Here is a 26,553-nt window from a genome sequence, read left to right on the forward strand (position 1 = left end):
GGGTTGTTTTAAAAATATTTATCATTACTATTGTTACTGTTATTATTATTACTGTTTCTTTGAAACAGGGTCTCTCTATGTGTCTGTCTGTCCTGGAGCTCACTCCATAGACCAGGCTGGATGTAAACTCACAGAGATCCACCTGCCTCTGCTTCCGGAGTGCGGGGCTTAAAGGCATGCACCACCATAGCTGGCAAACTTTATTTTATGTATATGCATGCTTTACTGCATGTATTTCTGTGCATGCCTGGTGCCTGAGGAGATCAGAAGAAGGTGCTGGACTCCGGAGGACTGGAGTTACATACAGACAGTTGTGACCTGTCATCTGGGTGTTGGGACACCAACCAGATCCTCTGGAAGAGCAGCCAGTGCTCTTAACCACTGAGTCACTTCTTTAGATCTATTTTTATTTTTTTTATAAAGCATCTTGCACCATATACAGTTCAATTAAATCTGAAGATCTTTTCCTCTTATCTACCAGTTTCCTTCTGAAGGTCACCTGGCCCTCAGACAAGTATTTTACACATGTCTGCCAAATAAAGTGTGTGTTGATTTCAGATGGGACTTGCAGTGTTGACTCTCACTGTGTGCCTCACCCAAATTAACACTCTCTGTTTGGGCTCCAGCTCTTCACATTCCACAAGGGTCTCCCCAGCCGGGAGCTGTTTACTTTACTCTTGCAAAGCCTCTTTTAGCTTATCATATCACCCCCATCACCCCCATCATCCACCACCAGCTGTAGGCGGTGGCCCGCAAGCACCAGAGCATTCTCTGTCCCTGAAGCCTCTACACTGACTGCCCTTTGGCTCCCAAGAAAGGCTAAGCCCCGCCCTCTTCATGGGTCAGCAGAAATCCCAAGATCTCTGACCTGCGGCTCGCTGGGGACTTTGCATGTCTCTTGTCACTGAAGTCTTTTAAGAAGGTGTTTTATACTTCGGCCTGTTCTCAGTCACCCTGAAACTCACATAAACACCATTGCCCTTGGAATTTTTGTGTGTCCACCCCACAGGTGTTACCCTCAGCCACTCAAAATAACTTTAAAGGAGGCAGGTACATAAACTTTGACTATACAAGTTATTTGTCCGCCATAGATAGCCACCCTCAGTTACGTTTCTAGAAAAATCATGTGACATTATTATTAATAATAGTAGTAGTAGTCGCTTAGGAAGCAAAGCAAGCTAATAAATGAATTATTACAAATCATTTTGTCAAAATAGAGAGAAACAAATTCTCAGGTTGAGGCCTGGATATGAAGGCTGGACTGAAGGAGAAAGCTGCCGGTCCACCACAGCGGCTTGCAGTAGATCTGGAGGTAGGGGAGAAAAACACCCTTTCTTGCCTCCTGCAGCTTGCCTGTGAGAGAGGTGAGGCAGGCTCCTTTCCTCTAACACTGAGACTTTACGCTAAACATGGATACAAAATGGATGAGCTTGGATGCATTCAACGGTCACCCCAGAGACAAAAACGTTTCCCACACCCGTTGTGGCGAGTGCAAGACTGCCTGTAACCTTATCGATTTCATTAACATATCTAAAGAAAGAATGTGTCAGTCAGAGAGGGGATTTGGTGGTGAGGATTGAAACTGGAAAAGGGGGTGTGGGGGACAGTGTGATCCCCTGGGGCCCCAGAGGGGAAAGGCCTTGAAGTCTAATGGGCGGGTATAGCATCTGGTCATCAGAATAGATGCCACCACACACAGCAGCTCCTACAGGCAGAGGTCACCACTTCCTCTTCAGTATTGCTGTAGGGATGAAGTATATTGATTCCCATCCAATTAGAAGTGTCCATCTTGAAATGAATTAGCACTTGGCCATGGTGGTTAGTGCCCAGTGGCTTCTTGGCTTATATAATGGGACTTTATACTCCTAAATCCCACAAGCTCTGAAATGTCCAGCACGAACTTTAGGCCCATAAGCAAATCACAGGCCCCTAAACCAGAATAAATTCACCGAGGGACTGAAGTAGGAGCTTCTGGATAAGGAGGCAGCCACATAAGTGACCATGTGACAGTACCATGTGACTCTCTGGCCCAGTTGAGCCCACATTCCTTTTTTTTTTTTTTTTTTTTTTTTGGTTCTTTTTTTTCGGAGCTGGGGACCGAACCCAGGGCCTTGCGCTTCCTGGGTAAGCGCTCTGCCACTGAGCTAAATCCCCAACCCCTAGCCCACATTCTTTGCATGTTAACTTTATCTATCACAGTCAGTATAATGTCTTTATGAGGAAGGAGATATTGTATTTTTATTGAATAAATGAGGTGATTGAAGCTTAGAGGGTCACATAGCAGCAAGGACCGAGTTCAACATTTTATGCCAAATTAAACACAACTGGCAAAGATTCTGCTAGAAAGAACTCAAATGGCGTGCCATCATCAGACATTAGACAGCACATCTAGAAACCTGTAGGCTACCAGCGTGGAACCCGTCCCTTTGGGACACTTCATGATCCCGTCAGACACCTCAGGAGTGTGAGCACCGTGATCACTCTCTGCCAGCACCACTGCTCTCAAGCGGGAGGTTCTTACGAAGGTGACTTAAACCTTCAACTCTTTTCTAGAAAGAAGGAATGGGTCCCGTTGTTCTGAGCCTTTCTACCTGTCTGAAAACACAGCCTCCATGTTTGGGATGATGGTGTGCTTCATTTAAACCCTTTTTAAGAAATTGATTACATTTGTTTATGTATTTATTGTGTGTCACCTGCAGAAGTCTATTGTCTAGGCTGGTAGGTCCTAGAGATTAAAGTCAGGTTGTAAACCTCGGTCGCAAATGCTTTGACCCACTGAGTCATCTCATAGGCGCTTAAATCTTGACCTGGCAAAACATGCATAAGTCTACCTAGAGTTGGACAATAATAATATAAATAGTAGAAGTTTGCCTTGTTACCATGTAGACTATACTGTTTACTTTCTTCAGTCACCTTGTAAAATACACTGCCTCCCACCTCCCCCAACGTTAGTGACTTACAACTAATAAAATGTATATAGCAGTGGTGTTGGGGATGTCGCACTGGAGTAGCGTACGCTCTTAACACGAGTGAAGATTAGATTCAATTCTCAGCACTCTCTGCTAAGAAAGTGTAGATATTCAAGATGCGTAACCTGATAGATGTACACATTATGTAATGAACAATCAAAATCCATCAAATTAATCAGTGCACACACTACTGCACACTGTGACCCTTGTGTCGTGTGTGTGTGTGTGTGTGTGTGTGTGTGTGTGTGTGTGTGTGTGTGTGTACGGGCATGTGCACGTACTTGCTGGGTACATCCAGGCTTCCTTGTGGTAAAGACACTTAAGAGTTACCCCACAAATTGTAAATACATAACACAGTATCAGTGACAACAGTCACCAGGCTATGTATGGAGCATATCCCCAGAACTTCCTTGTCTTGGTTTCTTGGTTTGCCTTTTGGAGACAGAGTCCAGTTGACCCCAGTTGGCCTTAAATTCACTCTATAGTCAAGGGTGGCCTCAAACTTACCAAGCTTCTTCCTCCCAACCGTAGAACACAGGTTTCACCACATGTGGCCTCTTTCACCTTCTAACTGGAGTTTGTGCTCTTTATCCAATATCTTTGCATTTCCTTTAGGTGTCTTCCCAGGCAACTGCCATTCCAGTGTCTGCCTCTGGGAATTCTACTGACTAGATTCCAACCAATACATCAGAGATTGTCTTTTGAATTCTTTTCATTATGTGGGAAACATTATGTTCTCCAGTTGTGTTCATGTTGTAAATGGCATAATACCCTTCCCTTTGGTGCTCTATAATATTTCGGTACATGTGTGTGTTTTTTGTGATATGGTTTACATGTGTGAGTTTGTATGCACAACATCATCTTTTCTTTACCCACCTTTCATTTGGTGGACACAGACTATTTTCATATCTTGACATAAAGCAGGTATTTTAATCCTCATGTAAAGATGAAGAAACTATATTTAGATGCTGTCTAAAAAATATTTGGACTGGAGAGATGCTTAGTGGTTAAGAGGACCTGATGCTCTTGCAGAGGTCTGATGGCTCACAACCATCGGTAACTCCAGTTCCAGAGAATCCAGCACCCTCTTCTGACCTTCTTGGGTACTGCATGCACATGGTGCATATACATGCATGTAGATAAAACTCACATAAAAGTTAAGACATTTTAAAACAACAACAACTGAAGATGGGCTGGTATTTGCCTATAATCCCAGCACTTAAGGGGTAAAGACATAAAGATCAGTTCAAGACCAGCCTTGGATATATATATATATATACACACACACATATATATATATATATGTGTGTGTGTGTGTGCGTGTGTGTGTGTGTGTGAGCTATGTGGGACCCTATCTGAGAACAACAACTCTACTGACGTTAGATAATTACACACAGAGGACCTCAATATTTGAACCTTGCTCTCATCTGACTGGAGACTTTACTTACAGCCATTCCGTGCCATTGACAGCCAGAGAAGCAACTTGAGGGTGATGGCTCTGGTGACTGGTGGAACAGACACACAGGTACACTAAGCAAAGACCTCACCGTAGAGAGACAGGGGTGGGCAGTTTTTCTGCATGTATGGTTTGTGATTGGGAGGATTCCAAACATGATTCACAGGGAAATGTCAGCTATGGGGAAATGAGTTGCTGCAAGAGGAGGGAGTCTCGTAAGAGACCATCTGAGGGGACAGAATGTCACCTTCTACCGCTTGCAAACAGGGCCTAATTGGTGTCCCCTAATGTTGCAATGCAGAAGAACGTCCTCAAATACTGTAATTCTAGATTCCAAGGGAGGCAGAGGAAATCCTATTGGCAAAGGAATATCCAAATATACAAAATGTGCAGGCTCGCGGCTCAGGAGTTCCCCTTGTCACATCAACAATGGACCAGGCAGTTCAGTCGAGTCTGCCTTAAAGCTCACCAGCCTCACTACCTTCAGTAACTTATTTTACCACTTGTCTGCAACGTGGTTATAGTGAGGCTACCTCAGAGGACCTTCTTTTTAAATCAATTTAAAGTTGTGCTTATTTATTTATTTATTTATTTATTTATTTATTTATTTATTTATTTATATATGTGTATCTGTGTGCACGTGTGTGCCCACTATGGCAGGAAGTATAGAGGTCAGAGAGCAACTTTCGGGATCTGTTGGTTCCCTTTTATCGTTCAGGTCCAAGGAAATTGAACTCCAGTCATCAGGACTGGCAGCCCACATGTCTACCCACTGAGCCATCTCCCTGGCCTCCTCTCTTGGGGTTCAAGTGTAGGTGAAATGAGTCAGCAAATGGAAAAGATCTCAAATATGCTTGGTTTACAATAGGGAAGACTAAACTGAGTCTCTTCCATTTTCTCTAAGATAATTCTGTTCACCAGGAGTTGCTTCGCGGACATCGAGACCTTGATGAAAGCTGCAAGCATCCGGCTGGAGGGACGGCTCGCGGTTAAGACCTCTTTGCGGCTTTTGCAGAGGATCTGGGTTTAGTTCCCAGTGATCACGTGACAGCCGACCGCCTGTCGTAACTCTAGCGGGTTAAGGCGCCTTCTTTCCCGCCTCCTCAGGCTCCTGCATGCACGTGGTAAGCACAAACTCATACAAGCACACACACATACCCCCAAAAATAAAATAATTAACTAAGAATATCGCAAGCAAGAATTTCCCCCCCAAAAGGAGCCATCACTCCTAAGATGACCAAACAAGAGGGAGCCGTCAGTCTTTTAGTCCTGAGTTGTAGGCATGGCTAACAAAATGTCACCCAAATTAGCGCCAAGTCTATCACTTTGGGTCCAGAGACAGGGCTGCTTAGAGCTCCAGCCACACCCGGGATGTGTCGGTATTTCAAACGTAGAATTTAGGGAGAACAGTGAAGCTCCGGTGAAACAAGCCAATGCTAATTCTGAAAATCGGGGATGGTTTTAAAAGAGACAGTGTCCACTTCCTGTCCCATTCCACAGCACAGGCAAGAAGAAAAAGACACACCCCACCCCATAAAGAAAGCACCTCCCCCACCAAGACAGCATTAAAGATAAGTTACACAGGTCAGGCAGGACGGGAAGATGACACTGAGGTGTTAGAAGGGACAGGGTTGGTGTGCCGGTCCACTCACCTGCGTACCACCAGCCGGAGGGTCTTGTAGGATCCTTTCACCAGGGAGACAGCCTCTCTCCTGGAGCTGCTCAGCACCACCTCATTGATGTGTATGACTTCATCTCCAGTTTGCAGTCCGGAGCTCACAGAGTCAGCCTTCCCGCCTTCTTCGATCTGCTCAGAGAGATGAGGGAGTGACACTGTGACCTTGGGTCCAGCCTGGGTCAATTCCTTTGTCCTGAGCTATGCCAGGCCAGATGCAGAACACGGCAGACTAGTGGCAACCATACCCCTTGTACCGGGACAAAGTGTGATCTTTAAGAAGTAAAAACAAGGGCTGGAGAGATGGCTCAGTGGTTAAGAGCACCCAACTGCTCTTCCAGAGGTCCTGAGTTCAATTCCCAGCAACCACATGTTGGCTCACAACCATCTGTAATGGGATCTGATGCCCTCTTCTGGTGTATCTGAAGACAGCTACAGTGTACTTATATATAATAAATGAATAAATCTTAAAAAAAAAAAAGAAGTAAAAACAAAGGGCTAATTTCTCTGTGCCATATTCTCTAGTACCTGTAACTCTGCTCACAGAGGGCGCTCACAAACATTTGCTGAATGGATGAACACAGTTCTGGAGACCACTAACCCAGAGCCCTCTGGACACCCCTTTCCCTCTCCAAATCCACTTGGAGCTTCTGCTTATTCCTTTAGAAATTGAGGTGGGTTTTGTGGTTCGGTTTTTTTTTTTGTTTTTTTTTTTTTTTAACAGAGTCTCATGTAGCCCAGGCTGGCCTTTAATCTGCCATGTAACACAGGAATGCACTTGTGACTCCTGTGTTACCGCTTCCTGAGTGCTGGGATCCACAGGTATCGACCACCACTCTCAGTTTATACCCAAACTGAGGTATATAACCTCAGCCCGGTTGATTTGTTTTCTATAACTCGCTTTCTATTTTTCGGTTCAAATGATGGCCCACCAGATAAGCAAAGTGATACAAACAATGGGATATGATTCAGTAGTAAAACAGAAATGAAAAGACACAGAAGTGGCAAGAAGGCAGTCTAAAAAAAGAAGCCTACATACTGTAATTATATGACATTCTGGAAAAGGCAAAGCCACAGAGATGGTGGAAGATCTGTGGTCACCAGAGGTTAGTGGAGATAGCACAGAAGCCTTCTGGGTAAGTGAGACAATTTTGTGTAACACTGTGATGGTGGACTTTGGATGATGTGGTGGTTTGATTATGCTTGGTCCAGGGAGTGGCACTATTAGGGGGTGTGGCCTTAGAGTAGGTGTGGCCTTGTTGGAGGAAGTGTGTCATTTTGGGGGTGGACTTTTGAGACTCTACTCCTAACTGCCTGGAAGACAGTAGTCCTCTCCTGTTTGCCTTTGGATAAAGATGTAGAACTCTTGGCTCCTCCAGCGCCATGCCTGCCTGGATGTTGCCATGCTTCCTGCCATGATAATGGACTGAACCTCTGAAACTGTAAGCCAGCCCCAATTAAATGTTGTCTATTATAAGAGTTGCTTTGGTCATGGTGTCTGTTCACAATGGGAACCCTAAGACAGGTAAGAATGGTATAAATAAGTGGTTGGAGCAGGAGGCTAGGTATGTGCAGGTGCAGGAGGAGAATGGGAAAATAATACCTCCCACTCAGTTTTATACTTAAAACTGTTTTATACATGGTGAGTTATTTTTTTTTTTTTTTTGGGAGCTGGGGACCGAACCCAGGGCCTTGCGCTTCCTAGGTAAGCGCTCTACCACTGAGCTAAATCCCCAGCCCCATGGTGAGTTATTTTTAAAGCCAGGTGGTGGTGGCACACACATCTAATTCCAAAACTCGGAGACAGAGGCAGGCAGATTCCTGAGTTCAACACCTGTCTGGTTTACAAAATGAGTTCTGTGGCAGCCAGGACTACACAGAGGAACCCTGTCTCAAAACAACAACAAAATAAACACATTTTAAGTTTTGCTCCAAAATCAGCAGTGCCCAGTCTGGATCTGAGCACCTAAGCAACAAGTCAGCTCTTCCCACGATGCCTGTAACCCCAGTTCCAAAGCAGTCAGAGACAATCTCTGAGAATTGCTGGGTTTCAGCGTAAGCTACAAACTTAGCTGAGTTTAGGGAGAGACACCGCGTCAAAGAAAACAAACAAACAAACAAACAAAAACGGAGAGAGCTAGAGGATGCCTGACGTCGTTCTCTCTTCTTGTCCCGTGCTCGTGTGTGCACATACTCATATACTCTCTCTCTCTCTCTCTCTCTCTCTCTCTCTCTCTCACACACACACACACACACACACACACACACACACACACACACACACACACAGGATAAAATAAGTACATCTATATTGTTTGTTTTCTAGACAGGATTTCTCTGAGTAACCCTGGCTGTCCCAGAACTCACACTCTAGACCAGACTGGCCTTGAGCTTACAGACATTTGTCTGCCTCTGCCTCTGCCTCTGAGTGCTGGGATTAAACGGATGCACCACCACATCCAGCTGTACTGCTTTCTGTTTTGTCAGTTGGAGGAAGAAAAACAAGCAATGAGGACATTGAACAGGTCCCTGATGTGGTTGGTGAGCAGGACACTGACCGTGTGCTTTAGGAGCAAACAGAGGGAAACCTTGCTTGGGTCCAGCACCTGAGTGCCAGTGCACGATAACCGGACATCGGTCAGGATGAATCGATGCAAAGAGGGATGCAAAACAAATTTAAAAGCTTGGAAACAAAACCTGGGTTGGGTTTTCCCTTTTTCTTTTCTTTTCTTTTTTTTTTTTAAGATTTATTTATTTATTATATATAAGTACACTGTAGCTGTCTTCAGATACACCAGAAGAGGGCATCGGATCTCTTTACAGATGGTTGTGAGCCACCATGTGGTTGCTGGGAATTGAACTCATGACCTCTGGAAGAGCAGTCGGGTGCTCTTAACCGCTGAGCCATCTCTCCAGCCCGGGTTTTTCCTTTTTCATAGTTACCCGGAAGAACTGCTTCTGTAGTCAAAGACCTCCAACAGATCTTAAGATCTATAGAACAGGGCTGGAGAGATGGCTCAGTGGTTTAGAGCACCAACTGCTCTTCCAGAGGTCCTGAGTTCAATTCCCAGCAACCACATGGTGGCTCACAACCATCTGTAATGGGGTCGGGTGTGTCTGAGGACAGCTACAGTGTGCTTATATACATTAAGTAAATAAATAAATCTTAATTTAAAAAAAAGAAAGAAAGATCTATAGAGCAGACCAAATAGCAATTTGTGTTGCCTTCATAGTTAGAAAATAAAGTTGTAGATTTGGGCCTTACCTACTTCTTATTTGAACCGCAAAAATAGTATACTAAAATCAGTGTTTTAATCAATTTGCTAGTAAACGCTTACACATTTATTATGGCGAGTGGAAACCATGCACAAAGGTATGAAAGTTCCCATCCTGATCATTCATATCACTCTGAGGAAGCCACTGCAACTTAGAGTCGTGAATTTTATGTGCATTTTTAAAAATCTATTTAACAAAAATGCTACTGTATTTCACACACAGCTCGTCAAGCTTTATGAAGGGGCCTTACAGTGAGTGGCTACCATCCTGAGTCACACAGGTGAACTCTGAGAAAGGTAAGTTTTCTGTTCTCTAAGTTTCTGACTTTCATGCAAGGATCCAGCGTGTGAACCGCCAACGGCAAGTCCTGGCTGACTGAGAAATACCAAAAGTGGGGATCATTGTTTTTCAGAAGTCGTACAGCATGAAGATGCTGCTGTTCAAAATCGCCCACCATATGTTATCGGCTGCGTGGAGATGTCACGTGCTGTACTTAGTTCTCTTGCATCGATGGCCGTTTCTGCTTATTAAACTTCCCTGCTAGCCTGGATACCTAATGCTGTCCTTGTACACTGAATAGACTACCTGGTGCCTGTGTCCGCTGCTCAGGTTTCCCTCCTACCCGGATCTTTCTCCTTTCTCAGCTGGACTGCAGAGTCAGAGTAGACAATACCGATAACAGCAGAGTCAAACTATATGGCCTATTCGTAGGTATCTGGCTTTGAGCGTCTTATTCAACCTCTCTGTGCCTCGGTTTCCCCATGTAAACGATAAACATTTACCACACATATAGTGGGATTCAATGAGCTCATGCTAGCCAAGGGCTAAGGCAGTGTCTGACACACAGCACATACTCAGTAAAGGTCAAATACAGTTACTACCCATTGTTTCAGTAAAGTTCAAATACATTGCTTCAGGCCAAGTTCAAGTCCCATCTCCTCCAAAGCTGCCCAGACTCCTTCACCTCTGTATTCACCAAGGAAGACAGTCCCTCAGGTCGAGTGTAGCTAAGTAGCAGAGCTCTTGTCCTGCATTCAAAAGTTCCTGGGGCTGGAGAGATGGCTCAGTGGCTAAGAGCACCGACTGCTCTTCCTGAGGTTCTGAGTTCAAATCCCAGCAACCACGTGGTGGCTCACAGCCATCTGTAGTGGGCATCTGATACCCTCTTCTGCTGTGTCTGAAGACAGCTACAGTGTACTTATATATAATAATAATAATAAAAAAAAAAAGGCCCTGCCTTGGGTCCCCAGCACCAAAGAGAGAACAACAACAAAAGTAATGCCCTTCCCCCGCTTTCAGAGACCCAATGAACAAAATAATATAGAAACATAATATGACATTCAAATAATTTACCTCCGTACCCGACTCTAACATAATGCTGTATCCCCCGCACGATCGTACAGCAAAGCTATTTATATCTATCTTGTCTGTGACCTGTCCACAGGCTCACCTTCCCCAGCTTGAACCGTGAGCCCTTTGAAGACAGGACTCAATCATGACTCCATTATGTAATTAGGTCAAAACTCAGGACTTCCTGAGAAAGCACAGCTTTGCCGTTGTAACAAAATAGCAAGCTAAGAGATAAGAGATGAAGGCACGGTAATGACCAGGCTCTACTCAAACGCAGGTTGTGGAACCGAGTTCTGACCACATTATTCACCAGCACCTGGAACAAAACGAACCCTGGGAAATGGTCAGTGGCGTACACGAAGACGGAAATCACGCTGTGGACTCCATGGCAGATGAACAGATACAGGCAATCCGGGCTACACACACAATGGAGTGTCGCTCAGGCATGACGAAGATTACGTCATTCTTCAGGTAGCTGGAGGCTAGCCTGTTCTGAGCGCAGAAAGATGAATATAGCACGCTTTTTCTCACGTGGGGAATCTCAACGTTTTTAAGTGGCTCCTTTGGAAGGCAAGGGAGACCAATGGGACAGGAAGAAGGGCCAGAAAGAGTAACAGAGGCTAAATATGATCATGCATATGAAAATAATATAAAACAGGAGGGGGTTACTGCACACCTGCAATCCCGTCTCTCAGAAAGCAGGGTCAAGAGGATCACACCAAGTCCAATGCCAACCAGGGCTTCCAGTGGTCCCTACAGAGGTTGCCAAAAATCCACGACCACAAAATACACCTTTATTTTCTATAAGGAGGAGGAAGAGGACGTTCATTGTTGAGTTTCCTTCCCATACATTCATGACTGAGACGGAAGCAAACATTAGGAGGAGGAAAGTTGGGGACTATCATGTGGCCCACCACTTTTTGTCCTCTTTGATTTTTAGTGCTGGGGATAAGACCCAGAGGACTAAGCTACGTCTCGAGCCCCTCCCTCACTTTCTATATTTACAGAGTTCTACCAGAAACTCTTCCCTTTTGGCTACACTTTTAGGTTTAAACTGCTTGCTTCGTATTGTTCCCTAAACTTCTTTTTAATTTTTATTTATTGAGGCAAGTTTTAACTAACTAGATAGCTGTGTCTGGCCTGGAATTTCCCCAAGTTGGCCCGGAACACACAAACACCCACCTGTATCTGTCTCCTCAGTGCTGTAATTAAAGGTGTGTACCACCACACTCCAGAAAAAAAATATTTCAACTGTTAAATGATTTGTGGTGACCGGATAAACAGTTCTCTGCCCCCAAATCCCGTGGGAGGGAGAGCTAAACCCTCAGAGAGGCAGACACGCCTGGGAAACCAGAAGAGACTGCACTCTGCATACACATCTCGGACGCCAGAGGAAAGCACCAAAGGCCATCTGGAACCCTGGTGCACTGAAGCTCCCGGAAGGGGCGGCGCAGGTATTCCTGGTTGCTGCCGCCACAGAGAGCCCGTGGGCAGCACCCCACGAGCGAACTTGAGCCTCGGGACCACAGGTAAGACCAACCTTTCTGCTGCAAGAAAGCTGCCTGGTGAACTCAAGACACAGGCCCACAGGAACAGCTGAAGACCTGTAGAGAGGAAAACTACACGCCCGAAAGCAGAACACTCTGTCCCCATAACTGACTGAAAGAGAGGAAAACAGGTCTACAGCACTCCTGACACACAGGCTTATAGGACAGTCTAGACACTGTCAGAAATAGCAGAACAAAGTAACACTAGAGATAATCTGATGGCGAGAGGCAAGCGCAGGAACCCAAGCAACAGAAACCAAGACTACATGGCATCATCGGAGCCCAATTCTCCCACCAAAACAAACATGGAATATCCAAACACACCAGAAAAGCAAGATCTAGTTTCAAAATCATATTTGATCATGATGCTGGAGGACTTCAAGAAAGACATGAAGAACTCCCTTAGGGAAACACAGGAAAACATTAATAAACAAGTAGAAGCCTACAGAGAGGAATCGAAAAAATGCCTGAAAGAATCGCAAAAATCCCTGAAAGAATTCCAGGAAAACACAATCAAACAGGTGAAGGAATTAAAAATGGAAATAGAAGCAATCAAGAAAGAACACATGGAAACAACCCTGGATATAGAAAACCAAAAGAAGAGACAAGGAGCTGTAGATACAAGCCTCACCAACAGAATACAAGAGATGGAAGAGAGAATCTCAGGAGCAGAAGATTCCATAGAAATCATTGACTCAACTGTCAAAGATAATGTAAAGCGGAAAAAGCTACTGGTCCAAAACATACAGGAAATCCAGGACTCAATGAGAAGATCAAACCTAAGGATAATAGGTATAGAAGAGAGTGAAGACTCCCAGCTCAAAGGACCAGTAAATATCTTCAACAAAATCATAGAAGAAAACTTCCCTAACCTAAAAAAAGTGATACCCATAGGCATACAAGAAGCCTACAGAACTCCAAATAGATTGGACCAGAAAAGAAACACCTCCCGTCACATAATAGTCAAAACACCAAACGCACAAAATAAAGAAAGAATATTAAAAGCAGTAAGGGAAAAAGGTCAAGTAACATATAAAGGCAGACCTATCAGAATCACACCAGACTTCTCGCCAGAAACTATGAAGGCCAGAAGATCCTGGACTGATGTCATACAGACCTTAAGAGAACACAAATGCCAGCCCAGGTTACTGTATCCTGCAAAACTCTCAATTAACATAGATGGAGAAACCAAGATATTCCATGACAAAACCAAATTTACACAATATCTTTCTACAAATCCAGCACTACAAAGGATAATAAATGGTAAAGCCCAACATAAGGAGGCAAGCTATACCCTAGAAGAAGCAAGAAACTAATCGTCTTGGCAACAAAAGAAAGAGAATGAAAGCACACAAACATAACCTCACATCCAAATATGAATATAACAGGAAGCAATAATCACTATTCCTTAATATCTCTCAACATCAATGGCCTCAACTCCCCAATAAAAAGACATAGATTAACAAACTGGATACGCAACGAGGACCCTGCATTCTGCTGCCTACAGGAAACACATCTCAGAGACAAAGACAGACATTACCTCAGAGTGAAAGGCTGGAAAACAATTTTCCAAGCAAATGGTCAGAAGAAGCAAGCTGGAGTAGCCATTCTAATATCAAATAAAATCAATTTTCAACTAAAAGTCATCAAAAAAGATAAGGAAGGACACTTCATATTCATCAAAGGAAAAATCCACCAAGATGAACTCTCAATCCTAAATATCTATGCCCCAAATACAAGGGCACCTACATATGTAAAAGAAACTTTACTAAAGCTCAAAACACACATTGCACCTCACACAATAATAGTGGGAGATTTCAACACCCCACTCTCATCAATGGACAGATCAGGGAAACAGAAATTAAACAGAGATGTAGACAGACTAAGAGAAGTCATGAGCCAAATGGACTTAACGGATATTTATAGAACATTCTATCCTAAAGCAAAAGGATATACCTTCTTCTCAGCTCCTCATGGTACTTTCTCCAAAATTGACCATATAATTGGTCAAAAAACGGGCCTCAACAGGTACAGAAAGATAGAAATAATCCCATGCACGCTATCAGACCACCACGGCCTAAAACTGGTCTTCAATAACAATCAAGGAAGAATGCCCACATATACTTGGAAATTGAACAATGCTCTACTCAATGATAACCTGGTCAAGGAAGAAATACAGAAAGAAATTAAAAACTTTTTAGAATTTAATGAAAATGAAGGTACAACATACCCAAACTTATGGGACACAATGAAAGCTGTGCTAAGAGGAAAACTCATAGCGCTGAGTGCCTGCAGAAAGAAACAGGAAAGAGCATATGTCAGCAGCTTGACAGCACACCTAAAAGCTCTAGAACAAAAAGAAGCAAATACACCCAGGAGGAGTAGAAGGCAGGAAATAAACTCAGAGCGGAAATCAACCAAGTAGAAACAAAAAGGACCATAGAAAGAATCAACAGAACCAAAAGTTGGTTCTTTGAGAAAATCAACAAGATAGATAAACCCTTAGCCAGACTAATGGGAGGACACAGAGAGTGCGTCCAAATTAACAAAATCAGAAATGAAAAGGGAGACATAACAACAGATTCAGAGGAAATTCAAAAAATCATCAGATCTTACTATAAAAACCTATATTCAACAAAACTTGAAAATCTTCAGGAAATGGACAATTTCCTAGACAGATACCAGGTACCGAAGTTAAATCAGGAACAGATAAACCAGTTAAACAACCCCATAACTCCTAAGGAAATAGAAGCAGTCATTAAAGGTCTCCCAACCAAAAAGAGCCCAGGTCCAGACGGGTTTAGTGCAGAATTCTATCAAACCTTCATAGAAGACCTCATACCAATATTATCCAAACTATTCCACAAAATTGAAACAGATGGATCACTACCGAATACCTTCTACGAAGCCACAATTACTCTTATACCTAAACCACACAAAGACACAACAAAGAAAGAGAACTTCAGTCCAATTTCCCTTATGAATATCGACGCAAAAATACTCAATAAAATTCTGGCAAACCGAATCCAAGAGCACATCAAAACAATCATCCACCATGACCAGGTAGGCTTCATCCCAGGCATGCAGGGATGGTTTAATATACGGAAAACCATCAACGTGATCCATTATATAAACAAACTGAAAGAACAAAACCACATGATCATTTCATTAGATGCTGAGAAAGCATTTGACAAAATTCAACACCCCTTCATGATAAAAGTCCTGGAAAGAATAGGAATTCAAGGCCCATACCTGAACATAGTAAAAGCCATATACAGCAAACCAGTTGGTAACATTAAACTAAATGGAGAGAAACTTGAAGCAATCCCACTAAAATCAGGGACTAGACAAGGCTGCCCACTCTCTCCCTACTTATTCAATATAGTTCTTGAAGTTCTAGCCAGAGCAATCAGACAACAAAAGGAGGTCAAGGGGATACAGATCGGAAAAGAAGAAGTCAAAATATCACTATTTGCAGATGATATGATAGTATATTTAAGTGATCCCAAAAGTTCCACCAGAGAACTACTAAAGCTGATAAACAACTTCAGCAAAGTGGCTGGGTATAAAATTAACTCAAATAAATCAGTTGCCTTCCTCTATACAAAAGAGAAACAAGCCGAGAAAGAAATTAGGGAAACGACACCCTTCATAATAGACCCAAATAATATAAAGTACCTCTGTGTGACTTTAACCAAGCAAGTAAAAGATCTGTACAATAAGAACTTCAAGACACTGAAGAAGGAAATTGAAGAAGACCTCAGAAGATGGAAAGATCTCCCATGCTCATGGATTGGCAGGATTAATATAGTAAAAATGGCCATTTTACCAAAAGCAATCTACAGATTCAATGCAATCCCCATCAAAATACCAATCCAATTCTTCAAAGAGTTAGACAGAACAATTTGCAAATTCATCTGGAATAACAAAAAACCCAGGATAGCTAAAGCTATCCTCAACAATAAAAGGACTTCAGGGGGAATCACTATCCCTGAACTCAAGCAGTATTACAGAGCAATAGTGATAAAAACTGCATGGTATTGGTACAGAGACAGACAGATAGACCAATGGAACAGAATTGAAGACCCAGAAATGAACCCACATACCTATGGGCACTTGATTTTTGACAAAGGAGCCAAAACCATCCAATGGAAAAAAGATAGCATTTTCAGCAAATGGTGCTGGTTCAACTGGAGGTCAACATGTAGAAGAATGCAGATCGATCCATGCTTATCACCCTGTACAAAGCTTAAGTCCAAGTGGATCAAGGACCTCCACATCAAACCAGACACACTCAAACTAATAGAAGAAAAACTAGGGAAGCATCTGGAACACATGGGCACTGGAAAAAATTTCCTGAACAAAACACCAATGGCTTACGCTCTAAGATCAAGAATCGACAAATCGGATCTCATAAAACTGCAAAGCTTCTGTAAGGCAAAGGACACTGTGGTTAGGACAAAACGGCAACCAACAGATTGGGAAAAGATCTTTACCAATCCTACAACAGATAGAGGCCTTATATCCAAAATATACAAAGAACTCAAGAAGTTAGACCGCAGGGAAACAAATAACCCTATTAAAAAATGGGGCTCAGAGCTAAACAAAGAATTCACAGCTGAGGAATGCCGAATGGCTGAGAAACACCTAAAGAAATGTTCAACATCTTTAGTCATAAGGGAAATGCAAATCAAAACAACCCTGAGATTTCACCTCACACCAGTGAGAATGGCTAAGATCAAAAACTCAGGGGACAGCAGATGCTGGCGAGGATGCGGAGAAAGAGGAACACTCCTCCATTGCTGGTGGGGTTGCAAACTGGTACAACCATTCTGGAAATCAGTCTGGAGGATCCTCAGAAAATTGGACATTGAACTGCCTGAGGATCCAGCTATACCTCTCTTGGGCATATACCCAAAAGATGCCCCAACATATAAAAAAGACACGTGCTCCACTATGTTCATTGCAGCCTTATTTATAATAGCCAGAAGCTGGAAAGAACCCAGATGCCCTTCAACAGAGGAATGGATACAGAAAATGTGGTACATCTACACAATGGAATATTACTCAGCTATCAAAAACAATGAGTTTATGAAATTCGTAGGCAAATGGTTGGAACTGGAAAACATCATCCTGAGTGAACTAACCCAATCACAGAAAGACATACATGGTATGCACTCATTGATAAGTGGCTATTAGCCCAAATGCTTGAATTACCCTAGATGCCTAGAACAAATGAAACTCAAGACGGATGATCAAAACGTGAATGCTTCACTCCTTCTTTAAAAGGGGAACAAGAATACCCTTGGCAGGGAAGAGAGAGGCAAAGATTAAAACAGAGACTGAAGGAACACCCATTCAGAGCCTGCCCCACATGTGGCCCATACATATACAGCCACCCAATTAGACAAGATGGATGAAGCAAAGAAGTGCAGACCGACAGGAGCCGGATGTAGATCGCTCCTGAGAGACACAGTCAGAATACAGCAAATACAGAGGCGAATACCAGCAGCAAACCACTGAACTGAGAATAGGACCCCCGTTGAAGGAATCAGAGAAAGAACTGGAAGAGCTTGAAGGGGCTCGAGACCCCATATGTACAACAATGCCAAGCAACCAGAGCTTCCAGGGACTAAGCCACTACCTAAAGACTATACATGGACTGACCCTGGACTCTGACCCCATAGGTAGCAATGAATAGCCTAGTAAGAGCACCAGTGGAAGGGGAAGCCCTGGGTCCTGCTAAGACTGAACCCCCAGTGAACTAGACTGTTGGGGGGAGGGCGGCAATGGGGGGAGGGTTGGGAGGGGAACACCAATAAGGAAGGGGAGGGGGGAGGGGGATGTTTGCCCGGAAACCGGGAAAGGGAATAACACTCGAAATGTATATAAGAAATACTCAAGTTAATAAAAAAAAAAAAAAGAAATTGAAGGAGCCACACAATAGAAGCTGCCTGGATTTTGGAATAACCACCTCCCTCGAGAAGATATTTTTGGCTAGTAAATGTATACCTCAGACTGAATTGTGGTAGAGAAAATTATGCCAAACTACAACTTTACCATATTATCTTTCCAATACTGTTGTACTTCCTGTTATTGTTATTTCCTATTATTGTTAATTAACATGGCATACAGTAATTTCTGACCAAGATAGAACCCTGACAATCTGTTGCATACATGCACTGAGGTATTATGCAAAGGCATACAGTAAGTTGAAATTTAACAATTAACTGTTCCATAGAAGACTAAATAAATAAATAAATAATAAATGTGAACTTGTTAAGCAGAGGATATAATATCTTAAAATAATTTTTGCAGGAAAAAAATCTTATGTATTAAAATCCACAGATCTTAAACACACACATCTTAAAAGTCAGACTCCAAATGCCAGTTTGTCAGCTTTCCATTACTATAACACAAAGCCTGAGGTTATTAACATACAAGAGAACAGGTTTGTTTAGTTTCACTGTCTAGGAGCTTGGTGTTGTTTGTGGTGGTTCTGAGGAAGCGTATCATCTGGGAGGTATGAATTTATCTGAGAAACAAGCAGGAAGGAAGGAAGGGACCAGATTCCCAATGTCCCCTTCGAAAACACTCCAGTGATCAGAAAACTTCTTTAAAGTCTTTTTAAAGCTTCCATTATCTCTCTGTGATGTGAGAGACTGATAACAAACCTATTAAAGTATGAACCTCTGGGGAACAGGGCAAAACACAGCAACACTGTGTATGGAACTTTAAATATAAGTGGAAAGACTAGAAATAAAAAATAATGCAGAGAATGAATAATAGACAAAAACATAAGAACTCAGTTTCAAACAGTTTCAGCTCTTCTGTTATGCACTGGGTTGTCACATGCCCATTATAAGATCATGTTTTATAGTTCACATACATTTTACATAATTTCTTGTCAGTTTTTGATATATTATTTAATCTTATTATATGTAATTTTGTAAAAAAAATTTAATGAAACCTACTGAAGATGCAACCAAAAAAAAAAAAAATGATTTGTGGTGCTGGGCCTGGAGCCTACACAATGCTAGGCAATGCTGTTCTAATTCCACCCTCAGCCCATGTTTATTTTAATTTAAAAAATTATGTATTTTTTTTATTTATATGAGTACACTGTGGCTGCCTTCAGACACACCAGAAGAGGGCATCAGATCCCATTACAGATGGTTGTGAGCCACCATGGGGTTGCTGGGAATTGAACTCAGGACCTCTGGAAGAGCAGTCAGTGCTCTTTTTTTTTTTTAAAGATTTATTTATTTATTATATATAAGTACACTGTAGCTGTCTTCAGACACACCAGAAGAGGGCACCAGATCCCATTACAGATGGTTGTGAGCCACCATGTGGTTGCTGGGAATTGAACTCATGACCTCTGGAAGAGCAGTCGGGGGCTCTTAACCACTGAGCCATCTCTCCAGCCCCGTTTTTTTTTTTTTTTTTTTTTTTTTTTTGGAGCTGGGGACCGAACCCAGGGCCTTGCGCTTCCTAGGCAAGCGCTCTACCACTGAGCTAAATCCCCAACCTCCACTGAGCTAAATCCCCAACCTGCAGTCAGTGCTCTTAACCGCTGAGCCGTCTCTCCAGCCCCTTAATTTTTTATTTTGATTTAAAAAAGTTAACTGACATAGTAACTTATGAAACAGGAGAAGCAGAGGCTGAGTAATGTTTTGAATGGTTTTTCTTTGTAAAGCATTAGTTGGGCACCTGCTTGCACTCGCGTACTCTTGGTTTGCGTTGCTGGGAGTGAACCCAGAAGCTCAGACCCTGTCACTAGGTGACACCCCCAGCTTCTACTTCCTGCTTTCATTCTCCAACGTCACCACGCAGTCTCTGGGTGAGTCATGGTGTCTTCGGGTTTTAATTATCTCCAGAGATACTTTCAGGGCTTTGCTCCAACGTGGACCTTCTGTACGCCCTTGGCTTTTATTTTCAGCTTCTCGCTCTTTTCCTTTTTGTGTTCCTCCTCTACAATAGGGCACGCACAGACCCTGTCCACCTCTCCCTACCCTTCTAGGGCAGGGAGCAGCCCCTGCCCATCTTTCTGATCATGCCCCGTTTCCAGCACTTAAACTCCTAAGGTTAGAAACTTGACAGAGAGAGAGAGAGAGAGAGAGAGAGAGAGAGAGAGAGAGAGAGAGAGAGAGAGAGAGAGAGAGAGAGAGAGAGAGAGAGAGAGAGAAAGTAGGGAGAGACTGAGACTTATCCATTCAACCCATCCCACACATGTTTTTGAGCATCTAACATTCCCAGGCATTCTCCTAGATCTGGGAAATAACCTCCTTCCTGGAGTTTACATTCTAGCATATTTTTAGTATCGTTCACATCTTTAGTATGTAACTAAAAATGCTAGTGCCAGAGAGGCAGTTTTGTAAAAACAAGGCTGGATTTCTTTCTTATCTGAAGGGCACTTCAACTGATCCAAGTAAGCAACTCTCCCTGGAAAGTCAGGCAATTTCCAGGAAAGGGAGGAGGACTCTGGGAAGCCTGCTTAGTGCCCGGATCTACCCAGGACTGTATCCCAAAATGTGTGTATCCCGAAAGGCCTAGCCTGGGTTTTGAATGAAGCTAGTTTCACAAGTGTAGAGCCCTCATCTACCACATTTCAGCCATTTAGGGCAATTAAAGGTTGCTGTTCTGTCTGATAACGCCTTAGGACGCCCAGAGCCCCTCCTCCCTTATGGCTGACAGCCCCTCCCCTGCCTGTTCATTTGCTAGCACAATGACAGTTGACACAATATGTTTGTGGATGGTTTGGTAATAAACATGGTTGCCAAGCAAATTGAAGCTACTGACTAGAACAGAGCTGTAACTGATTGTATCAATATTGTCTCTAACATAACAAATGATAAACTGAACTGTGGAGGAGACAAACTGATAGCAGCCAAGTCAGGGTGTGTGTGTGTGTGTGTGTGTGTGTGTGTGTGTGTGTGTGTGTGTGTGTGTGTCTGTCTGTCTGTCTGTCTGCCTGCCTGCCTGTTGTCTGTCTGTCTGCTGTCTGTCTGCCTGTTGTCTGTCTGTCTGCCTGCTGTCTGTCTGCCTGTTGTCTGTCTGTCTGTCTGCTGTCTGTCTGGGCATGGATTTGTGGGCAGGAATACTGGTGCTGGAGGAGGCTAGAGGCATAAGATCCCCCCGAGGCTGGTGCTTGTGAGCCATGTACTGGGAACTAAACTCTAATCCTTTGGAAGAACAATCCATTTCTTGGGTAGGAGTCATTTCCCCTACCCATGTGATTATGACAGGATCTAAAAGTCATTGTCACTACTTCAAAACGAGAATATTTACGATTTTATTGAACTAATCATCAAAGAGAATATTCCCTCTGACCCCAGGCTATGCTGACACTGTCCGTTAAGATTCACTGGGGGAAAAAGCTGATTATTTTAACCTTTGGACTGATCCATCGGCAGCTAACAAGGTCACCAGTGTGCTTTATCCAGTTTCCCCTGCAGAGAACTTACTTACTCCAGGAATGTGGTTGACAACAGATTAAAGAACTGCAGATGACACCAGGCGACACTGACCGGGGTACCCCTGAGCCAGCAAAGGAGTGGAGATGCATACATTAGAGCCCACAACATAAATGTGCTTCCCCCCCGAAACCTTGAGTTTATCCACGCCTACAGAAGCAAGTGGAATCGATGCCAATCGGTTTTCAATGGCATTTTGTTTGTGTGTCCATGTGGGGTGGGAGAGGCATCCGAGGGATTTCAGGAGTCAGTCCCCTCCTTGTGGTGGAATAAGGCACTGTCTCACTTCAGGGTTCTACCTGACATGAGCTTTATGGAAGGCTTTATGCCCAGGTGAGCATCTGACTTGATCATTATGTCCAAGCTAGAAGAGGCAGTCCCTAGCTACCCCTTTACAGCTTGAGATGTGCCCAAGGCCTTGTTCCTGCTGCTCAAGTGCCTTACTACTGAGCTAAAGCACCAGCCACACCCCTCTTAAGTCATCATCTTCCTTCCCAACTACATTTTTCCCTTAGCACTTCGTCCATGACCAGCACTTAATATGCATACACATTTTGAACATTTATTCACATAAACAGGAATGTAGGTAGGTACCTATGTACATGGGATAGTGTGTGTGGAAGTCAGAGAACAATTTACAGGAACCAGCCCTTCCCTTCTACCATGTGAGATTAAGGGCGAGTACCTTTCTTCACCTGTCAATCATCTCCCCAGCCCCGTGACCTATAATTTTTCTCGTGTGTCTTACTTATTACCTCTTTCTCATCGACTATCAGTCTATGAGAAGTCTGACTGATGCCTGTCTTAATTTGTTCCCAGCACGCGGAACAGTGCAGAAACCGAGATCAGTGCCCAATATTCATCATCAGATGAGCAACATCTCATAACGAGATGTCGTTGTCATAGCGACCAGGTGTTGGATGCCTCATATTTCAATAATGGTACTATCTCAATTGAACTGTCACGGGGTCTTTGTAAGGTTAGTATACGCACTTGGTTTATAATGAATTTACATAAATTCTCAGCTACGGAGCAAAACACTGACGCTCAGAGGGTGGAACGGCTTGTGCACGGTTAAACATTAGGAAAAGGAAAGAGGGGGTTGGGGATTTAGCTCAGCGGTAGAGCGCTTGCCTAGCCAGTGCAAGGCCCTGGGTTCGGTCCCCAGCTCCGAGAAAAAAAAAAGAAAAGAAAAGGAAAAGAAAAGAGCTGAGGAGGAATTCCAGACAGACTTCAAAGCCCACATCCTCCAGCCGGCTGCCTCTGAGAACCCCAGATCTTTGTTCCAGACTAATACTTCTTCACTTGTCAATCTAATCCCTCAAGTGCCCAAGAAACCCGATACTCTCTACATTTCTGTGTCCTGATCCTTCTCTTCCAGGAGAACTGGGAACCGATTACATAGGCTTACAGGTTTAACGGCAGTCAGAGATCATCCATGAGAAAGCAAGCAGCCATCCACTGCCCTAGAAGCAGGGAGGGGGCCATACAACAGAACACAGACCACTTTCTGCTTAATCTCATCTCTGTCTGGGGTCGAATTAGAATCCAGCTCATCCTGCAGAGGGCAATCACGCCTGAATTTCACTGCTGCATGGTATCTAAACTTGAGGGACTCCTTCTCCTTTCCTCACAACTCTTTCCTGCATGCTGGCACGGTGGGGCTCCAGGGAGAGAAGGGCAGTGCAGAAAAGTCTGCATCCAGCTCACACAGTGTAACATGCAGTCTGCTTGATACTTTCTTTGTGAGTTGAGAACAACTGTGTCCTCCTTAAGAGCAGTAATTGTATTAAAGTGATAAGCAAGATAAAGAAAGATTAAAAGGATAAGGACTTTGTGTTTTGAATGTGAAACTCCTCCCACCCCCACGGGTTCATGTTTAAACACAAAGTCCCTAAGTAGTGGTACTATTTGGGAGGGTTGTGGCACTTTTAGGAGGTGGAGCCTCACTTGAGGAAGTGTGTCACTGGGGGTGGGTCTTCCGGTTTTATAGCCCAGCCCCGCTTCCTGTAAGCTCTCTTAGTTTCCTGACTAAGTAACTAGTCACTTTATCCACTTCCTCCTCCCCAACTTGAGGGCTGTACCTCCTCAGTTAGCCTAAATAAACCTTTTCACTTCTTAAATTGCCTCTTGTCAGGTATTTGGTCATGGTAACAAGCAAAGTGATATATAGTATTTAGTAGATAAAAAATAAAGAAACTTTAGACTGTTCTGAATGTTACATTCTGTTCTCTGGGAATGTTGTTAGTCACAACCCACGGGATATTCTTGGTCCTGAACTGTACATGAAGTGTAGACAATGAAATAAATACAAAGTAACTTCTAAACTCTGTACCTGGCTCTCACATTCTATAAAATTACACAGACTTTCAAGGGACTCAGAAATAACGTCTGGGCTATAAACGAACAGAAACAGCTCTGTGAACTGAATGGCATTACCAATGGTCCTACTGTGATGTTGCCCATTACCTGCCTGCCTCTCTTCCAGTGATGGATGGCTAGGACTCTTCCATCAAGGATTCCTCCCCTTGGGTCATCAGTGGTATGTCTCGTGGGTTAGGACAGCTGCCTGGGATTCATGAATCCTGTTCTCTAATCCCAACTTTGTCCCTCCGTTATGGGACCCTGGATGGGCTTCTCAACCATAAACCATGGATAATGTCACCTTGGTCAGCGTGTCTTTTCGCAGCAATAGAACACTGACTAAGATAGTATGGAAGACCATGTAAAAACTTGCTTATGTAATTTTTTTTTTAAGATAAGAGGTGTATTATTCTCTCCTAAGTTTAATAGCCTAGAATGGGGAAGAGGCAGGATGATGTATAAAGACTAAACATTCTGAGTCTGGACCACCACAGGATCAATTTCCCCCTCCCCATGTTGGGTGATGTGCATCTTTTCTGAACATACATTTCCATACCTAATACAGGACACAGGACAAACGGCGCTAAGGTTGTTTCACAGGGCAAAGGTTCCTGAGGTGTATTTCATGGCCTGCACAATCCTGGTCAGTCAGCTTGATGCCTCTCGGACCATTTACATCACAAGAATGTAATGTGACGTTATATCTGGAACCGTCTGGGGAAGGGGCTGATGGAGAGGGCAGAGGGTATTTTCCTAAAGTTCTAGACTGAGCATTAACTTGATTTATAAAGGCACAAGAGGGAGACAGTCTCACCATCGGAAGGAAGCTTTTGTTTCCCAGAGAGGACCCAGGATTCGAGGCCACTCAGCACGCCACATGGAGCAGCTGACTGAGTCGCAACCTCTGGAAACCCAGCCAGGCTGAAGTCCTTGATTTTCTGCTCACTAAGAGGAAAGATAGCAAAGCTAGCCAGCGGTCAAGCTTCACCAGGGCAACCGGGCCCACTCAGCTTTCCTCACCGCAAGAAGACTGGCCAGACTCCAGCTTCTCCAAGGTGGTTGATTCCAATAAAGCCAGTTTGGGGTAATGAGAAAGTTGAGCAGTCAGTATTCACCTCCATTTGTTTACTTATCCTTCTCATCTTACAATGGCACTCACAAAAGATCAGAGGAAGCAGCTGAGGGAATCCAGGCAAAATGAAAACATAATCAAAGAAGCAGGGACCCAGTCCACCCGTGGGGAATTTTCACTTCCCACCTGGGTATTCATTATTCATGTGCCCATTGGTGCACGGTCCTGTGAGGGGGAGTCAGCCTCATTCACAACTGTGGAAAGCAGCTGTGATCTATCCACTCCACAGCCTCTGGTGTCCAGTTCCGTGTCCAGTTCCATGTCCAGCGGTCCTGCCATGGTCAGCTTGGATGTGGAATGGCAGACAATTCAACAAGCCCACAGTCGTTAACCCAGGATATAATTAGCCAATGGTTAGCTAATGTTATAATTATACAATGGTATGGAGTTAGCCAATAGCATAGTGAACTTGAATATCTTTCCAAGAAAGGCGAAATTCAAAAGCTAAAACATTATCTTAAAAGTATGTAAAGGGGGCTGGAGAGATGGCTCAGCAGTTATTAAGAGAGCACTGACTGCTCTTCCAGAGGTCCTGAGTTCAATTCCCAGCAACCACATGATGGCTCACAACCATCTGTAATGGGATCTGATGCCCTCTTCTAGTGTATCTGAAGACAGTCGCAGTGTACTCATACATTATATATATATATATATATATATATATACATATATATATGTGTGTGTGTATATATATCTCACATATATAACATGTTTGTATATATGTATATATATATTTAATGTGTGTGTGTGTGTGTGTGTGTGTGTGTGTGTATGTGTTAGAGAAGTCAGGGTACAAAATAGCTATCCTTGTGGAGAGGATATCCTGTGTATTATATGGATGTATCACCTGTCAATTAAAAAGCCTATGGCCTATGGCCTATGACTTAGGCAGGAAATGGGAGGTAGGACATCTGGGAGGATAAAGAACTCTGGGATAGAGTAACACAGGTAACCAGCCACATGGCAGAATGTAGGCTGGAATAAATGGGATATTTTAAAACATGGGTCTGGGAGGAAGAACCAGGGCCTAACTTCAACAGTCCTTCATTATTTTGAGAATTAGCCAGGGCTGTAATTAAAGACTTATTTATTTATTTATCACCATCATCATCATCACCACCACCACCATCATCATCACCACCACCACCATCATCATCATCATCATCACCACCACCACCATCATCATACTGAGTAAAATTAAAGACGCTTGTTTTCATAGATGTTCACTTTGATTTTCAAATTTCTACCACTTGAGATCACATTTTGGTCACTGTTTTAAAGCAAGAAAAAAAAATGTGCTGCTCTCTC

The 26,553-nt window shown here is 43.4% G+C and overlaps 1 protein-coding gene across 2 annotated transcripts in view; it reads right to left on the reverse strand.

Moving 5' to 3' along the window:
• Shroom3 (shroom family member 3) overlaps window positions 1-26,553 on the reverse strand; it is a 296,424-nt gene that overhangs the window by 183,710 nt on the left and 86,161 nt on the right. For both annotated transcript variants that reach the window (NM_001100889.1, XM_087582879.1), the window contains 1 exon segment: window positions 6,078-6,232. In NM_001100889.1, the coding sequence (NP_001094359.1) occupies window positions 6,078-6,232 (155 nt within the window).

The sequence above is a fragment of the Rattus norvegicus genome, chromosome 14 (genome assembly GCF_021556685.1).
Source record: "Rattus norvegicus strain SHRSP/BbbUtx chromosome 14, alternate assembly SHRSP_T2T, whole genome shotgun sequence".
Lineage (NCBI taxonomy): Eukaryota > Metazoa > Chordata > Mammalia > Rodentia > Muridae > Rattus > Rattus norvegicus.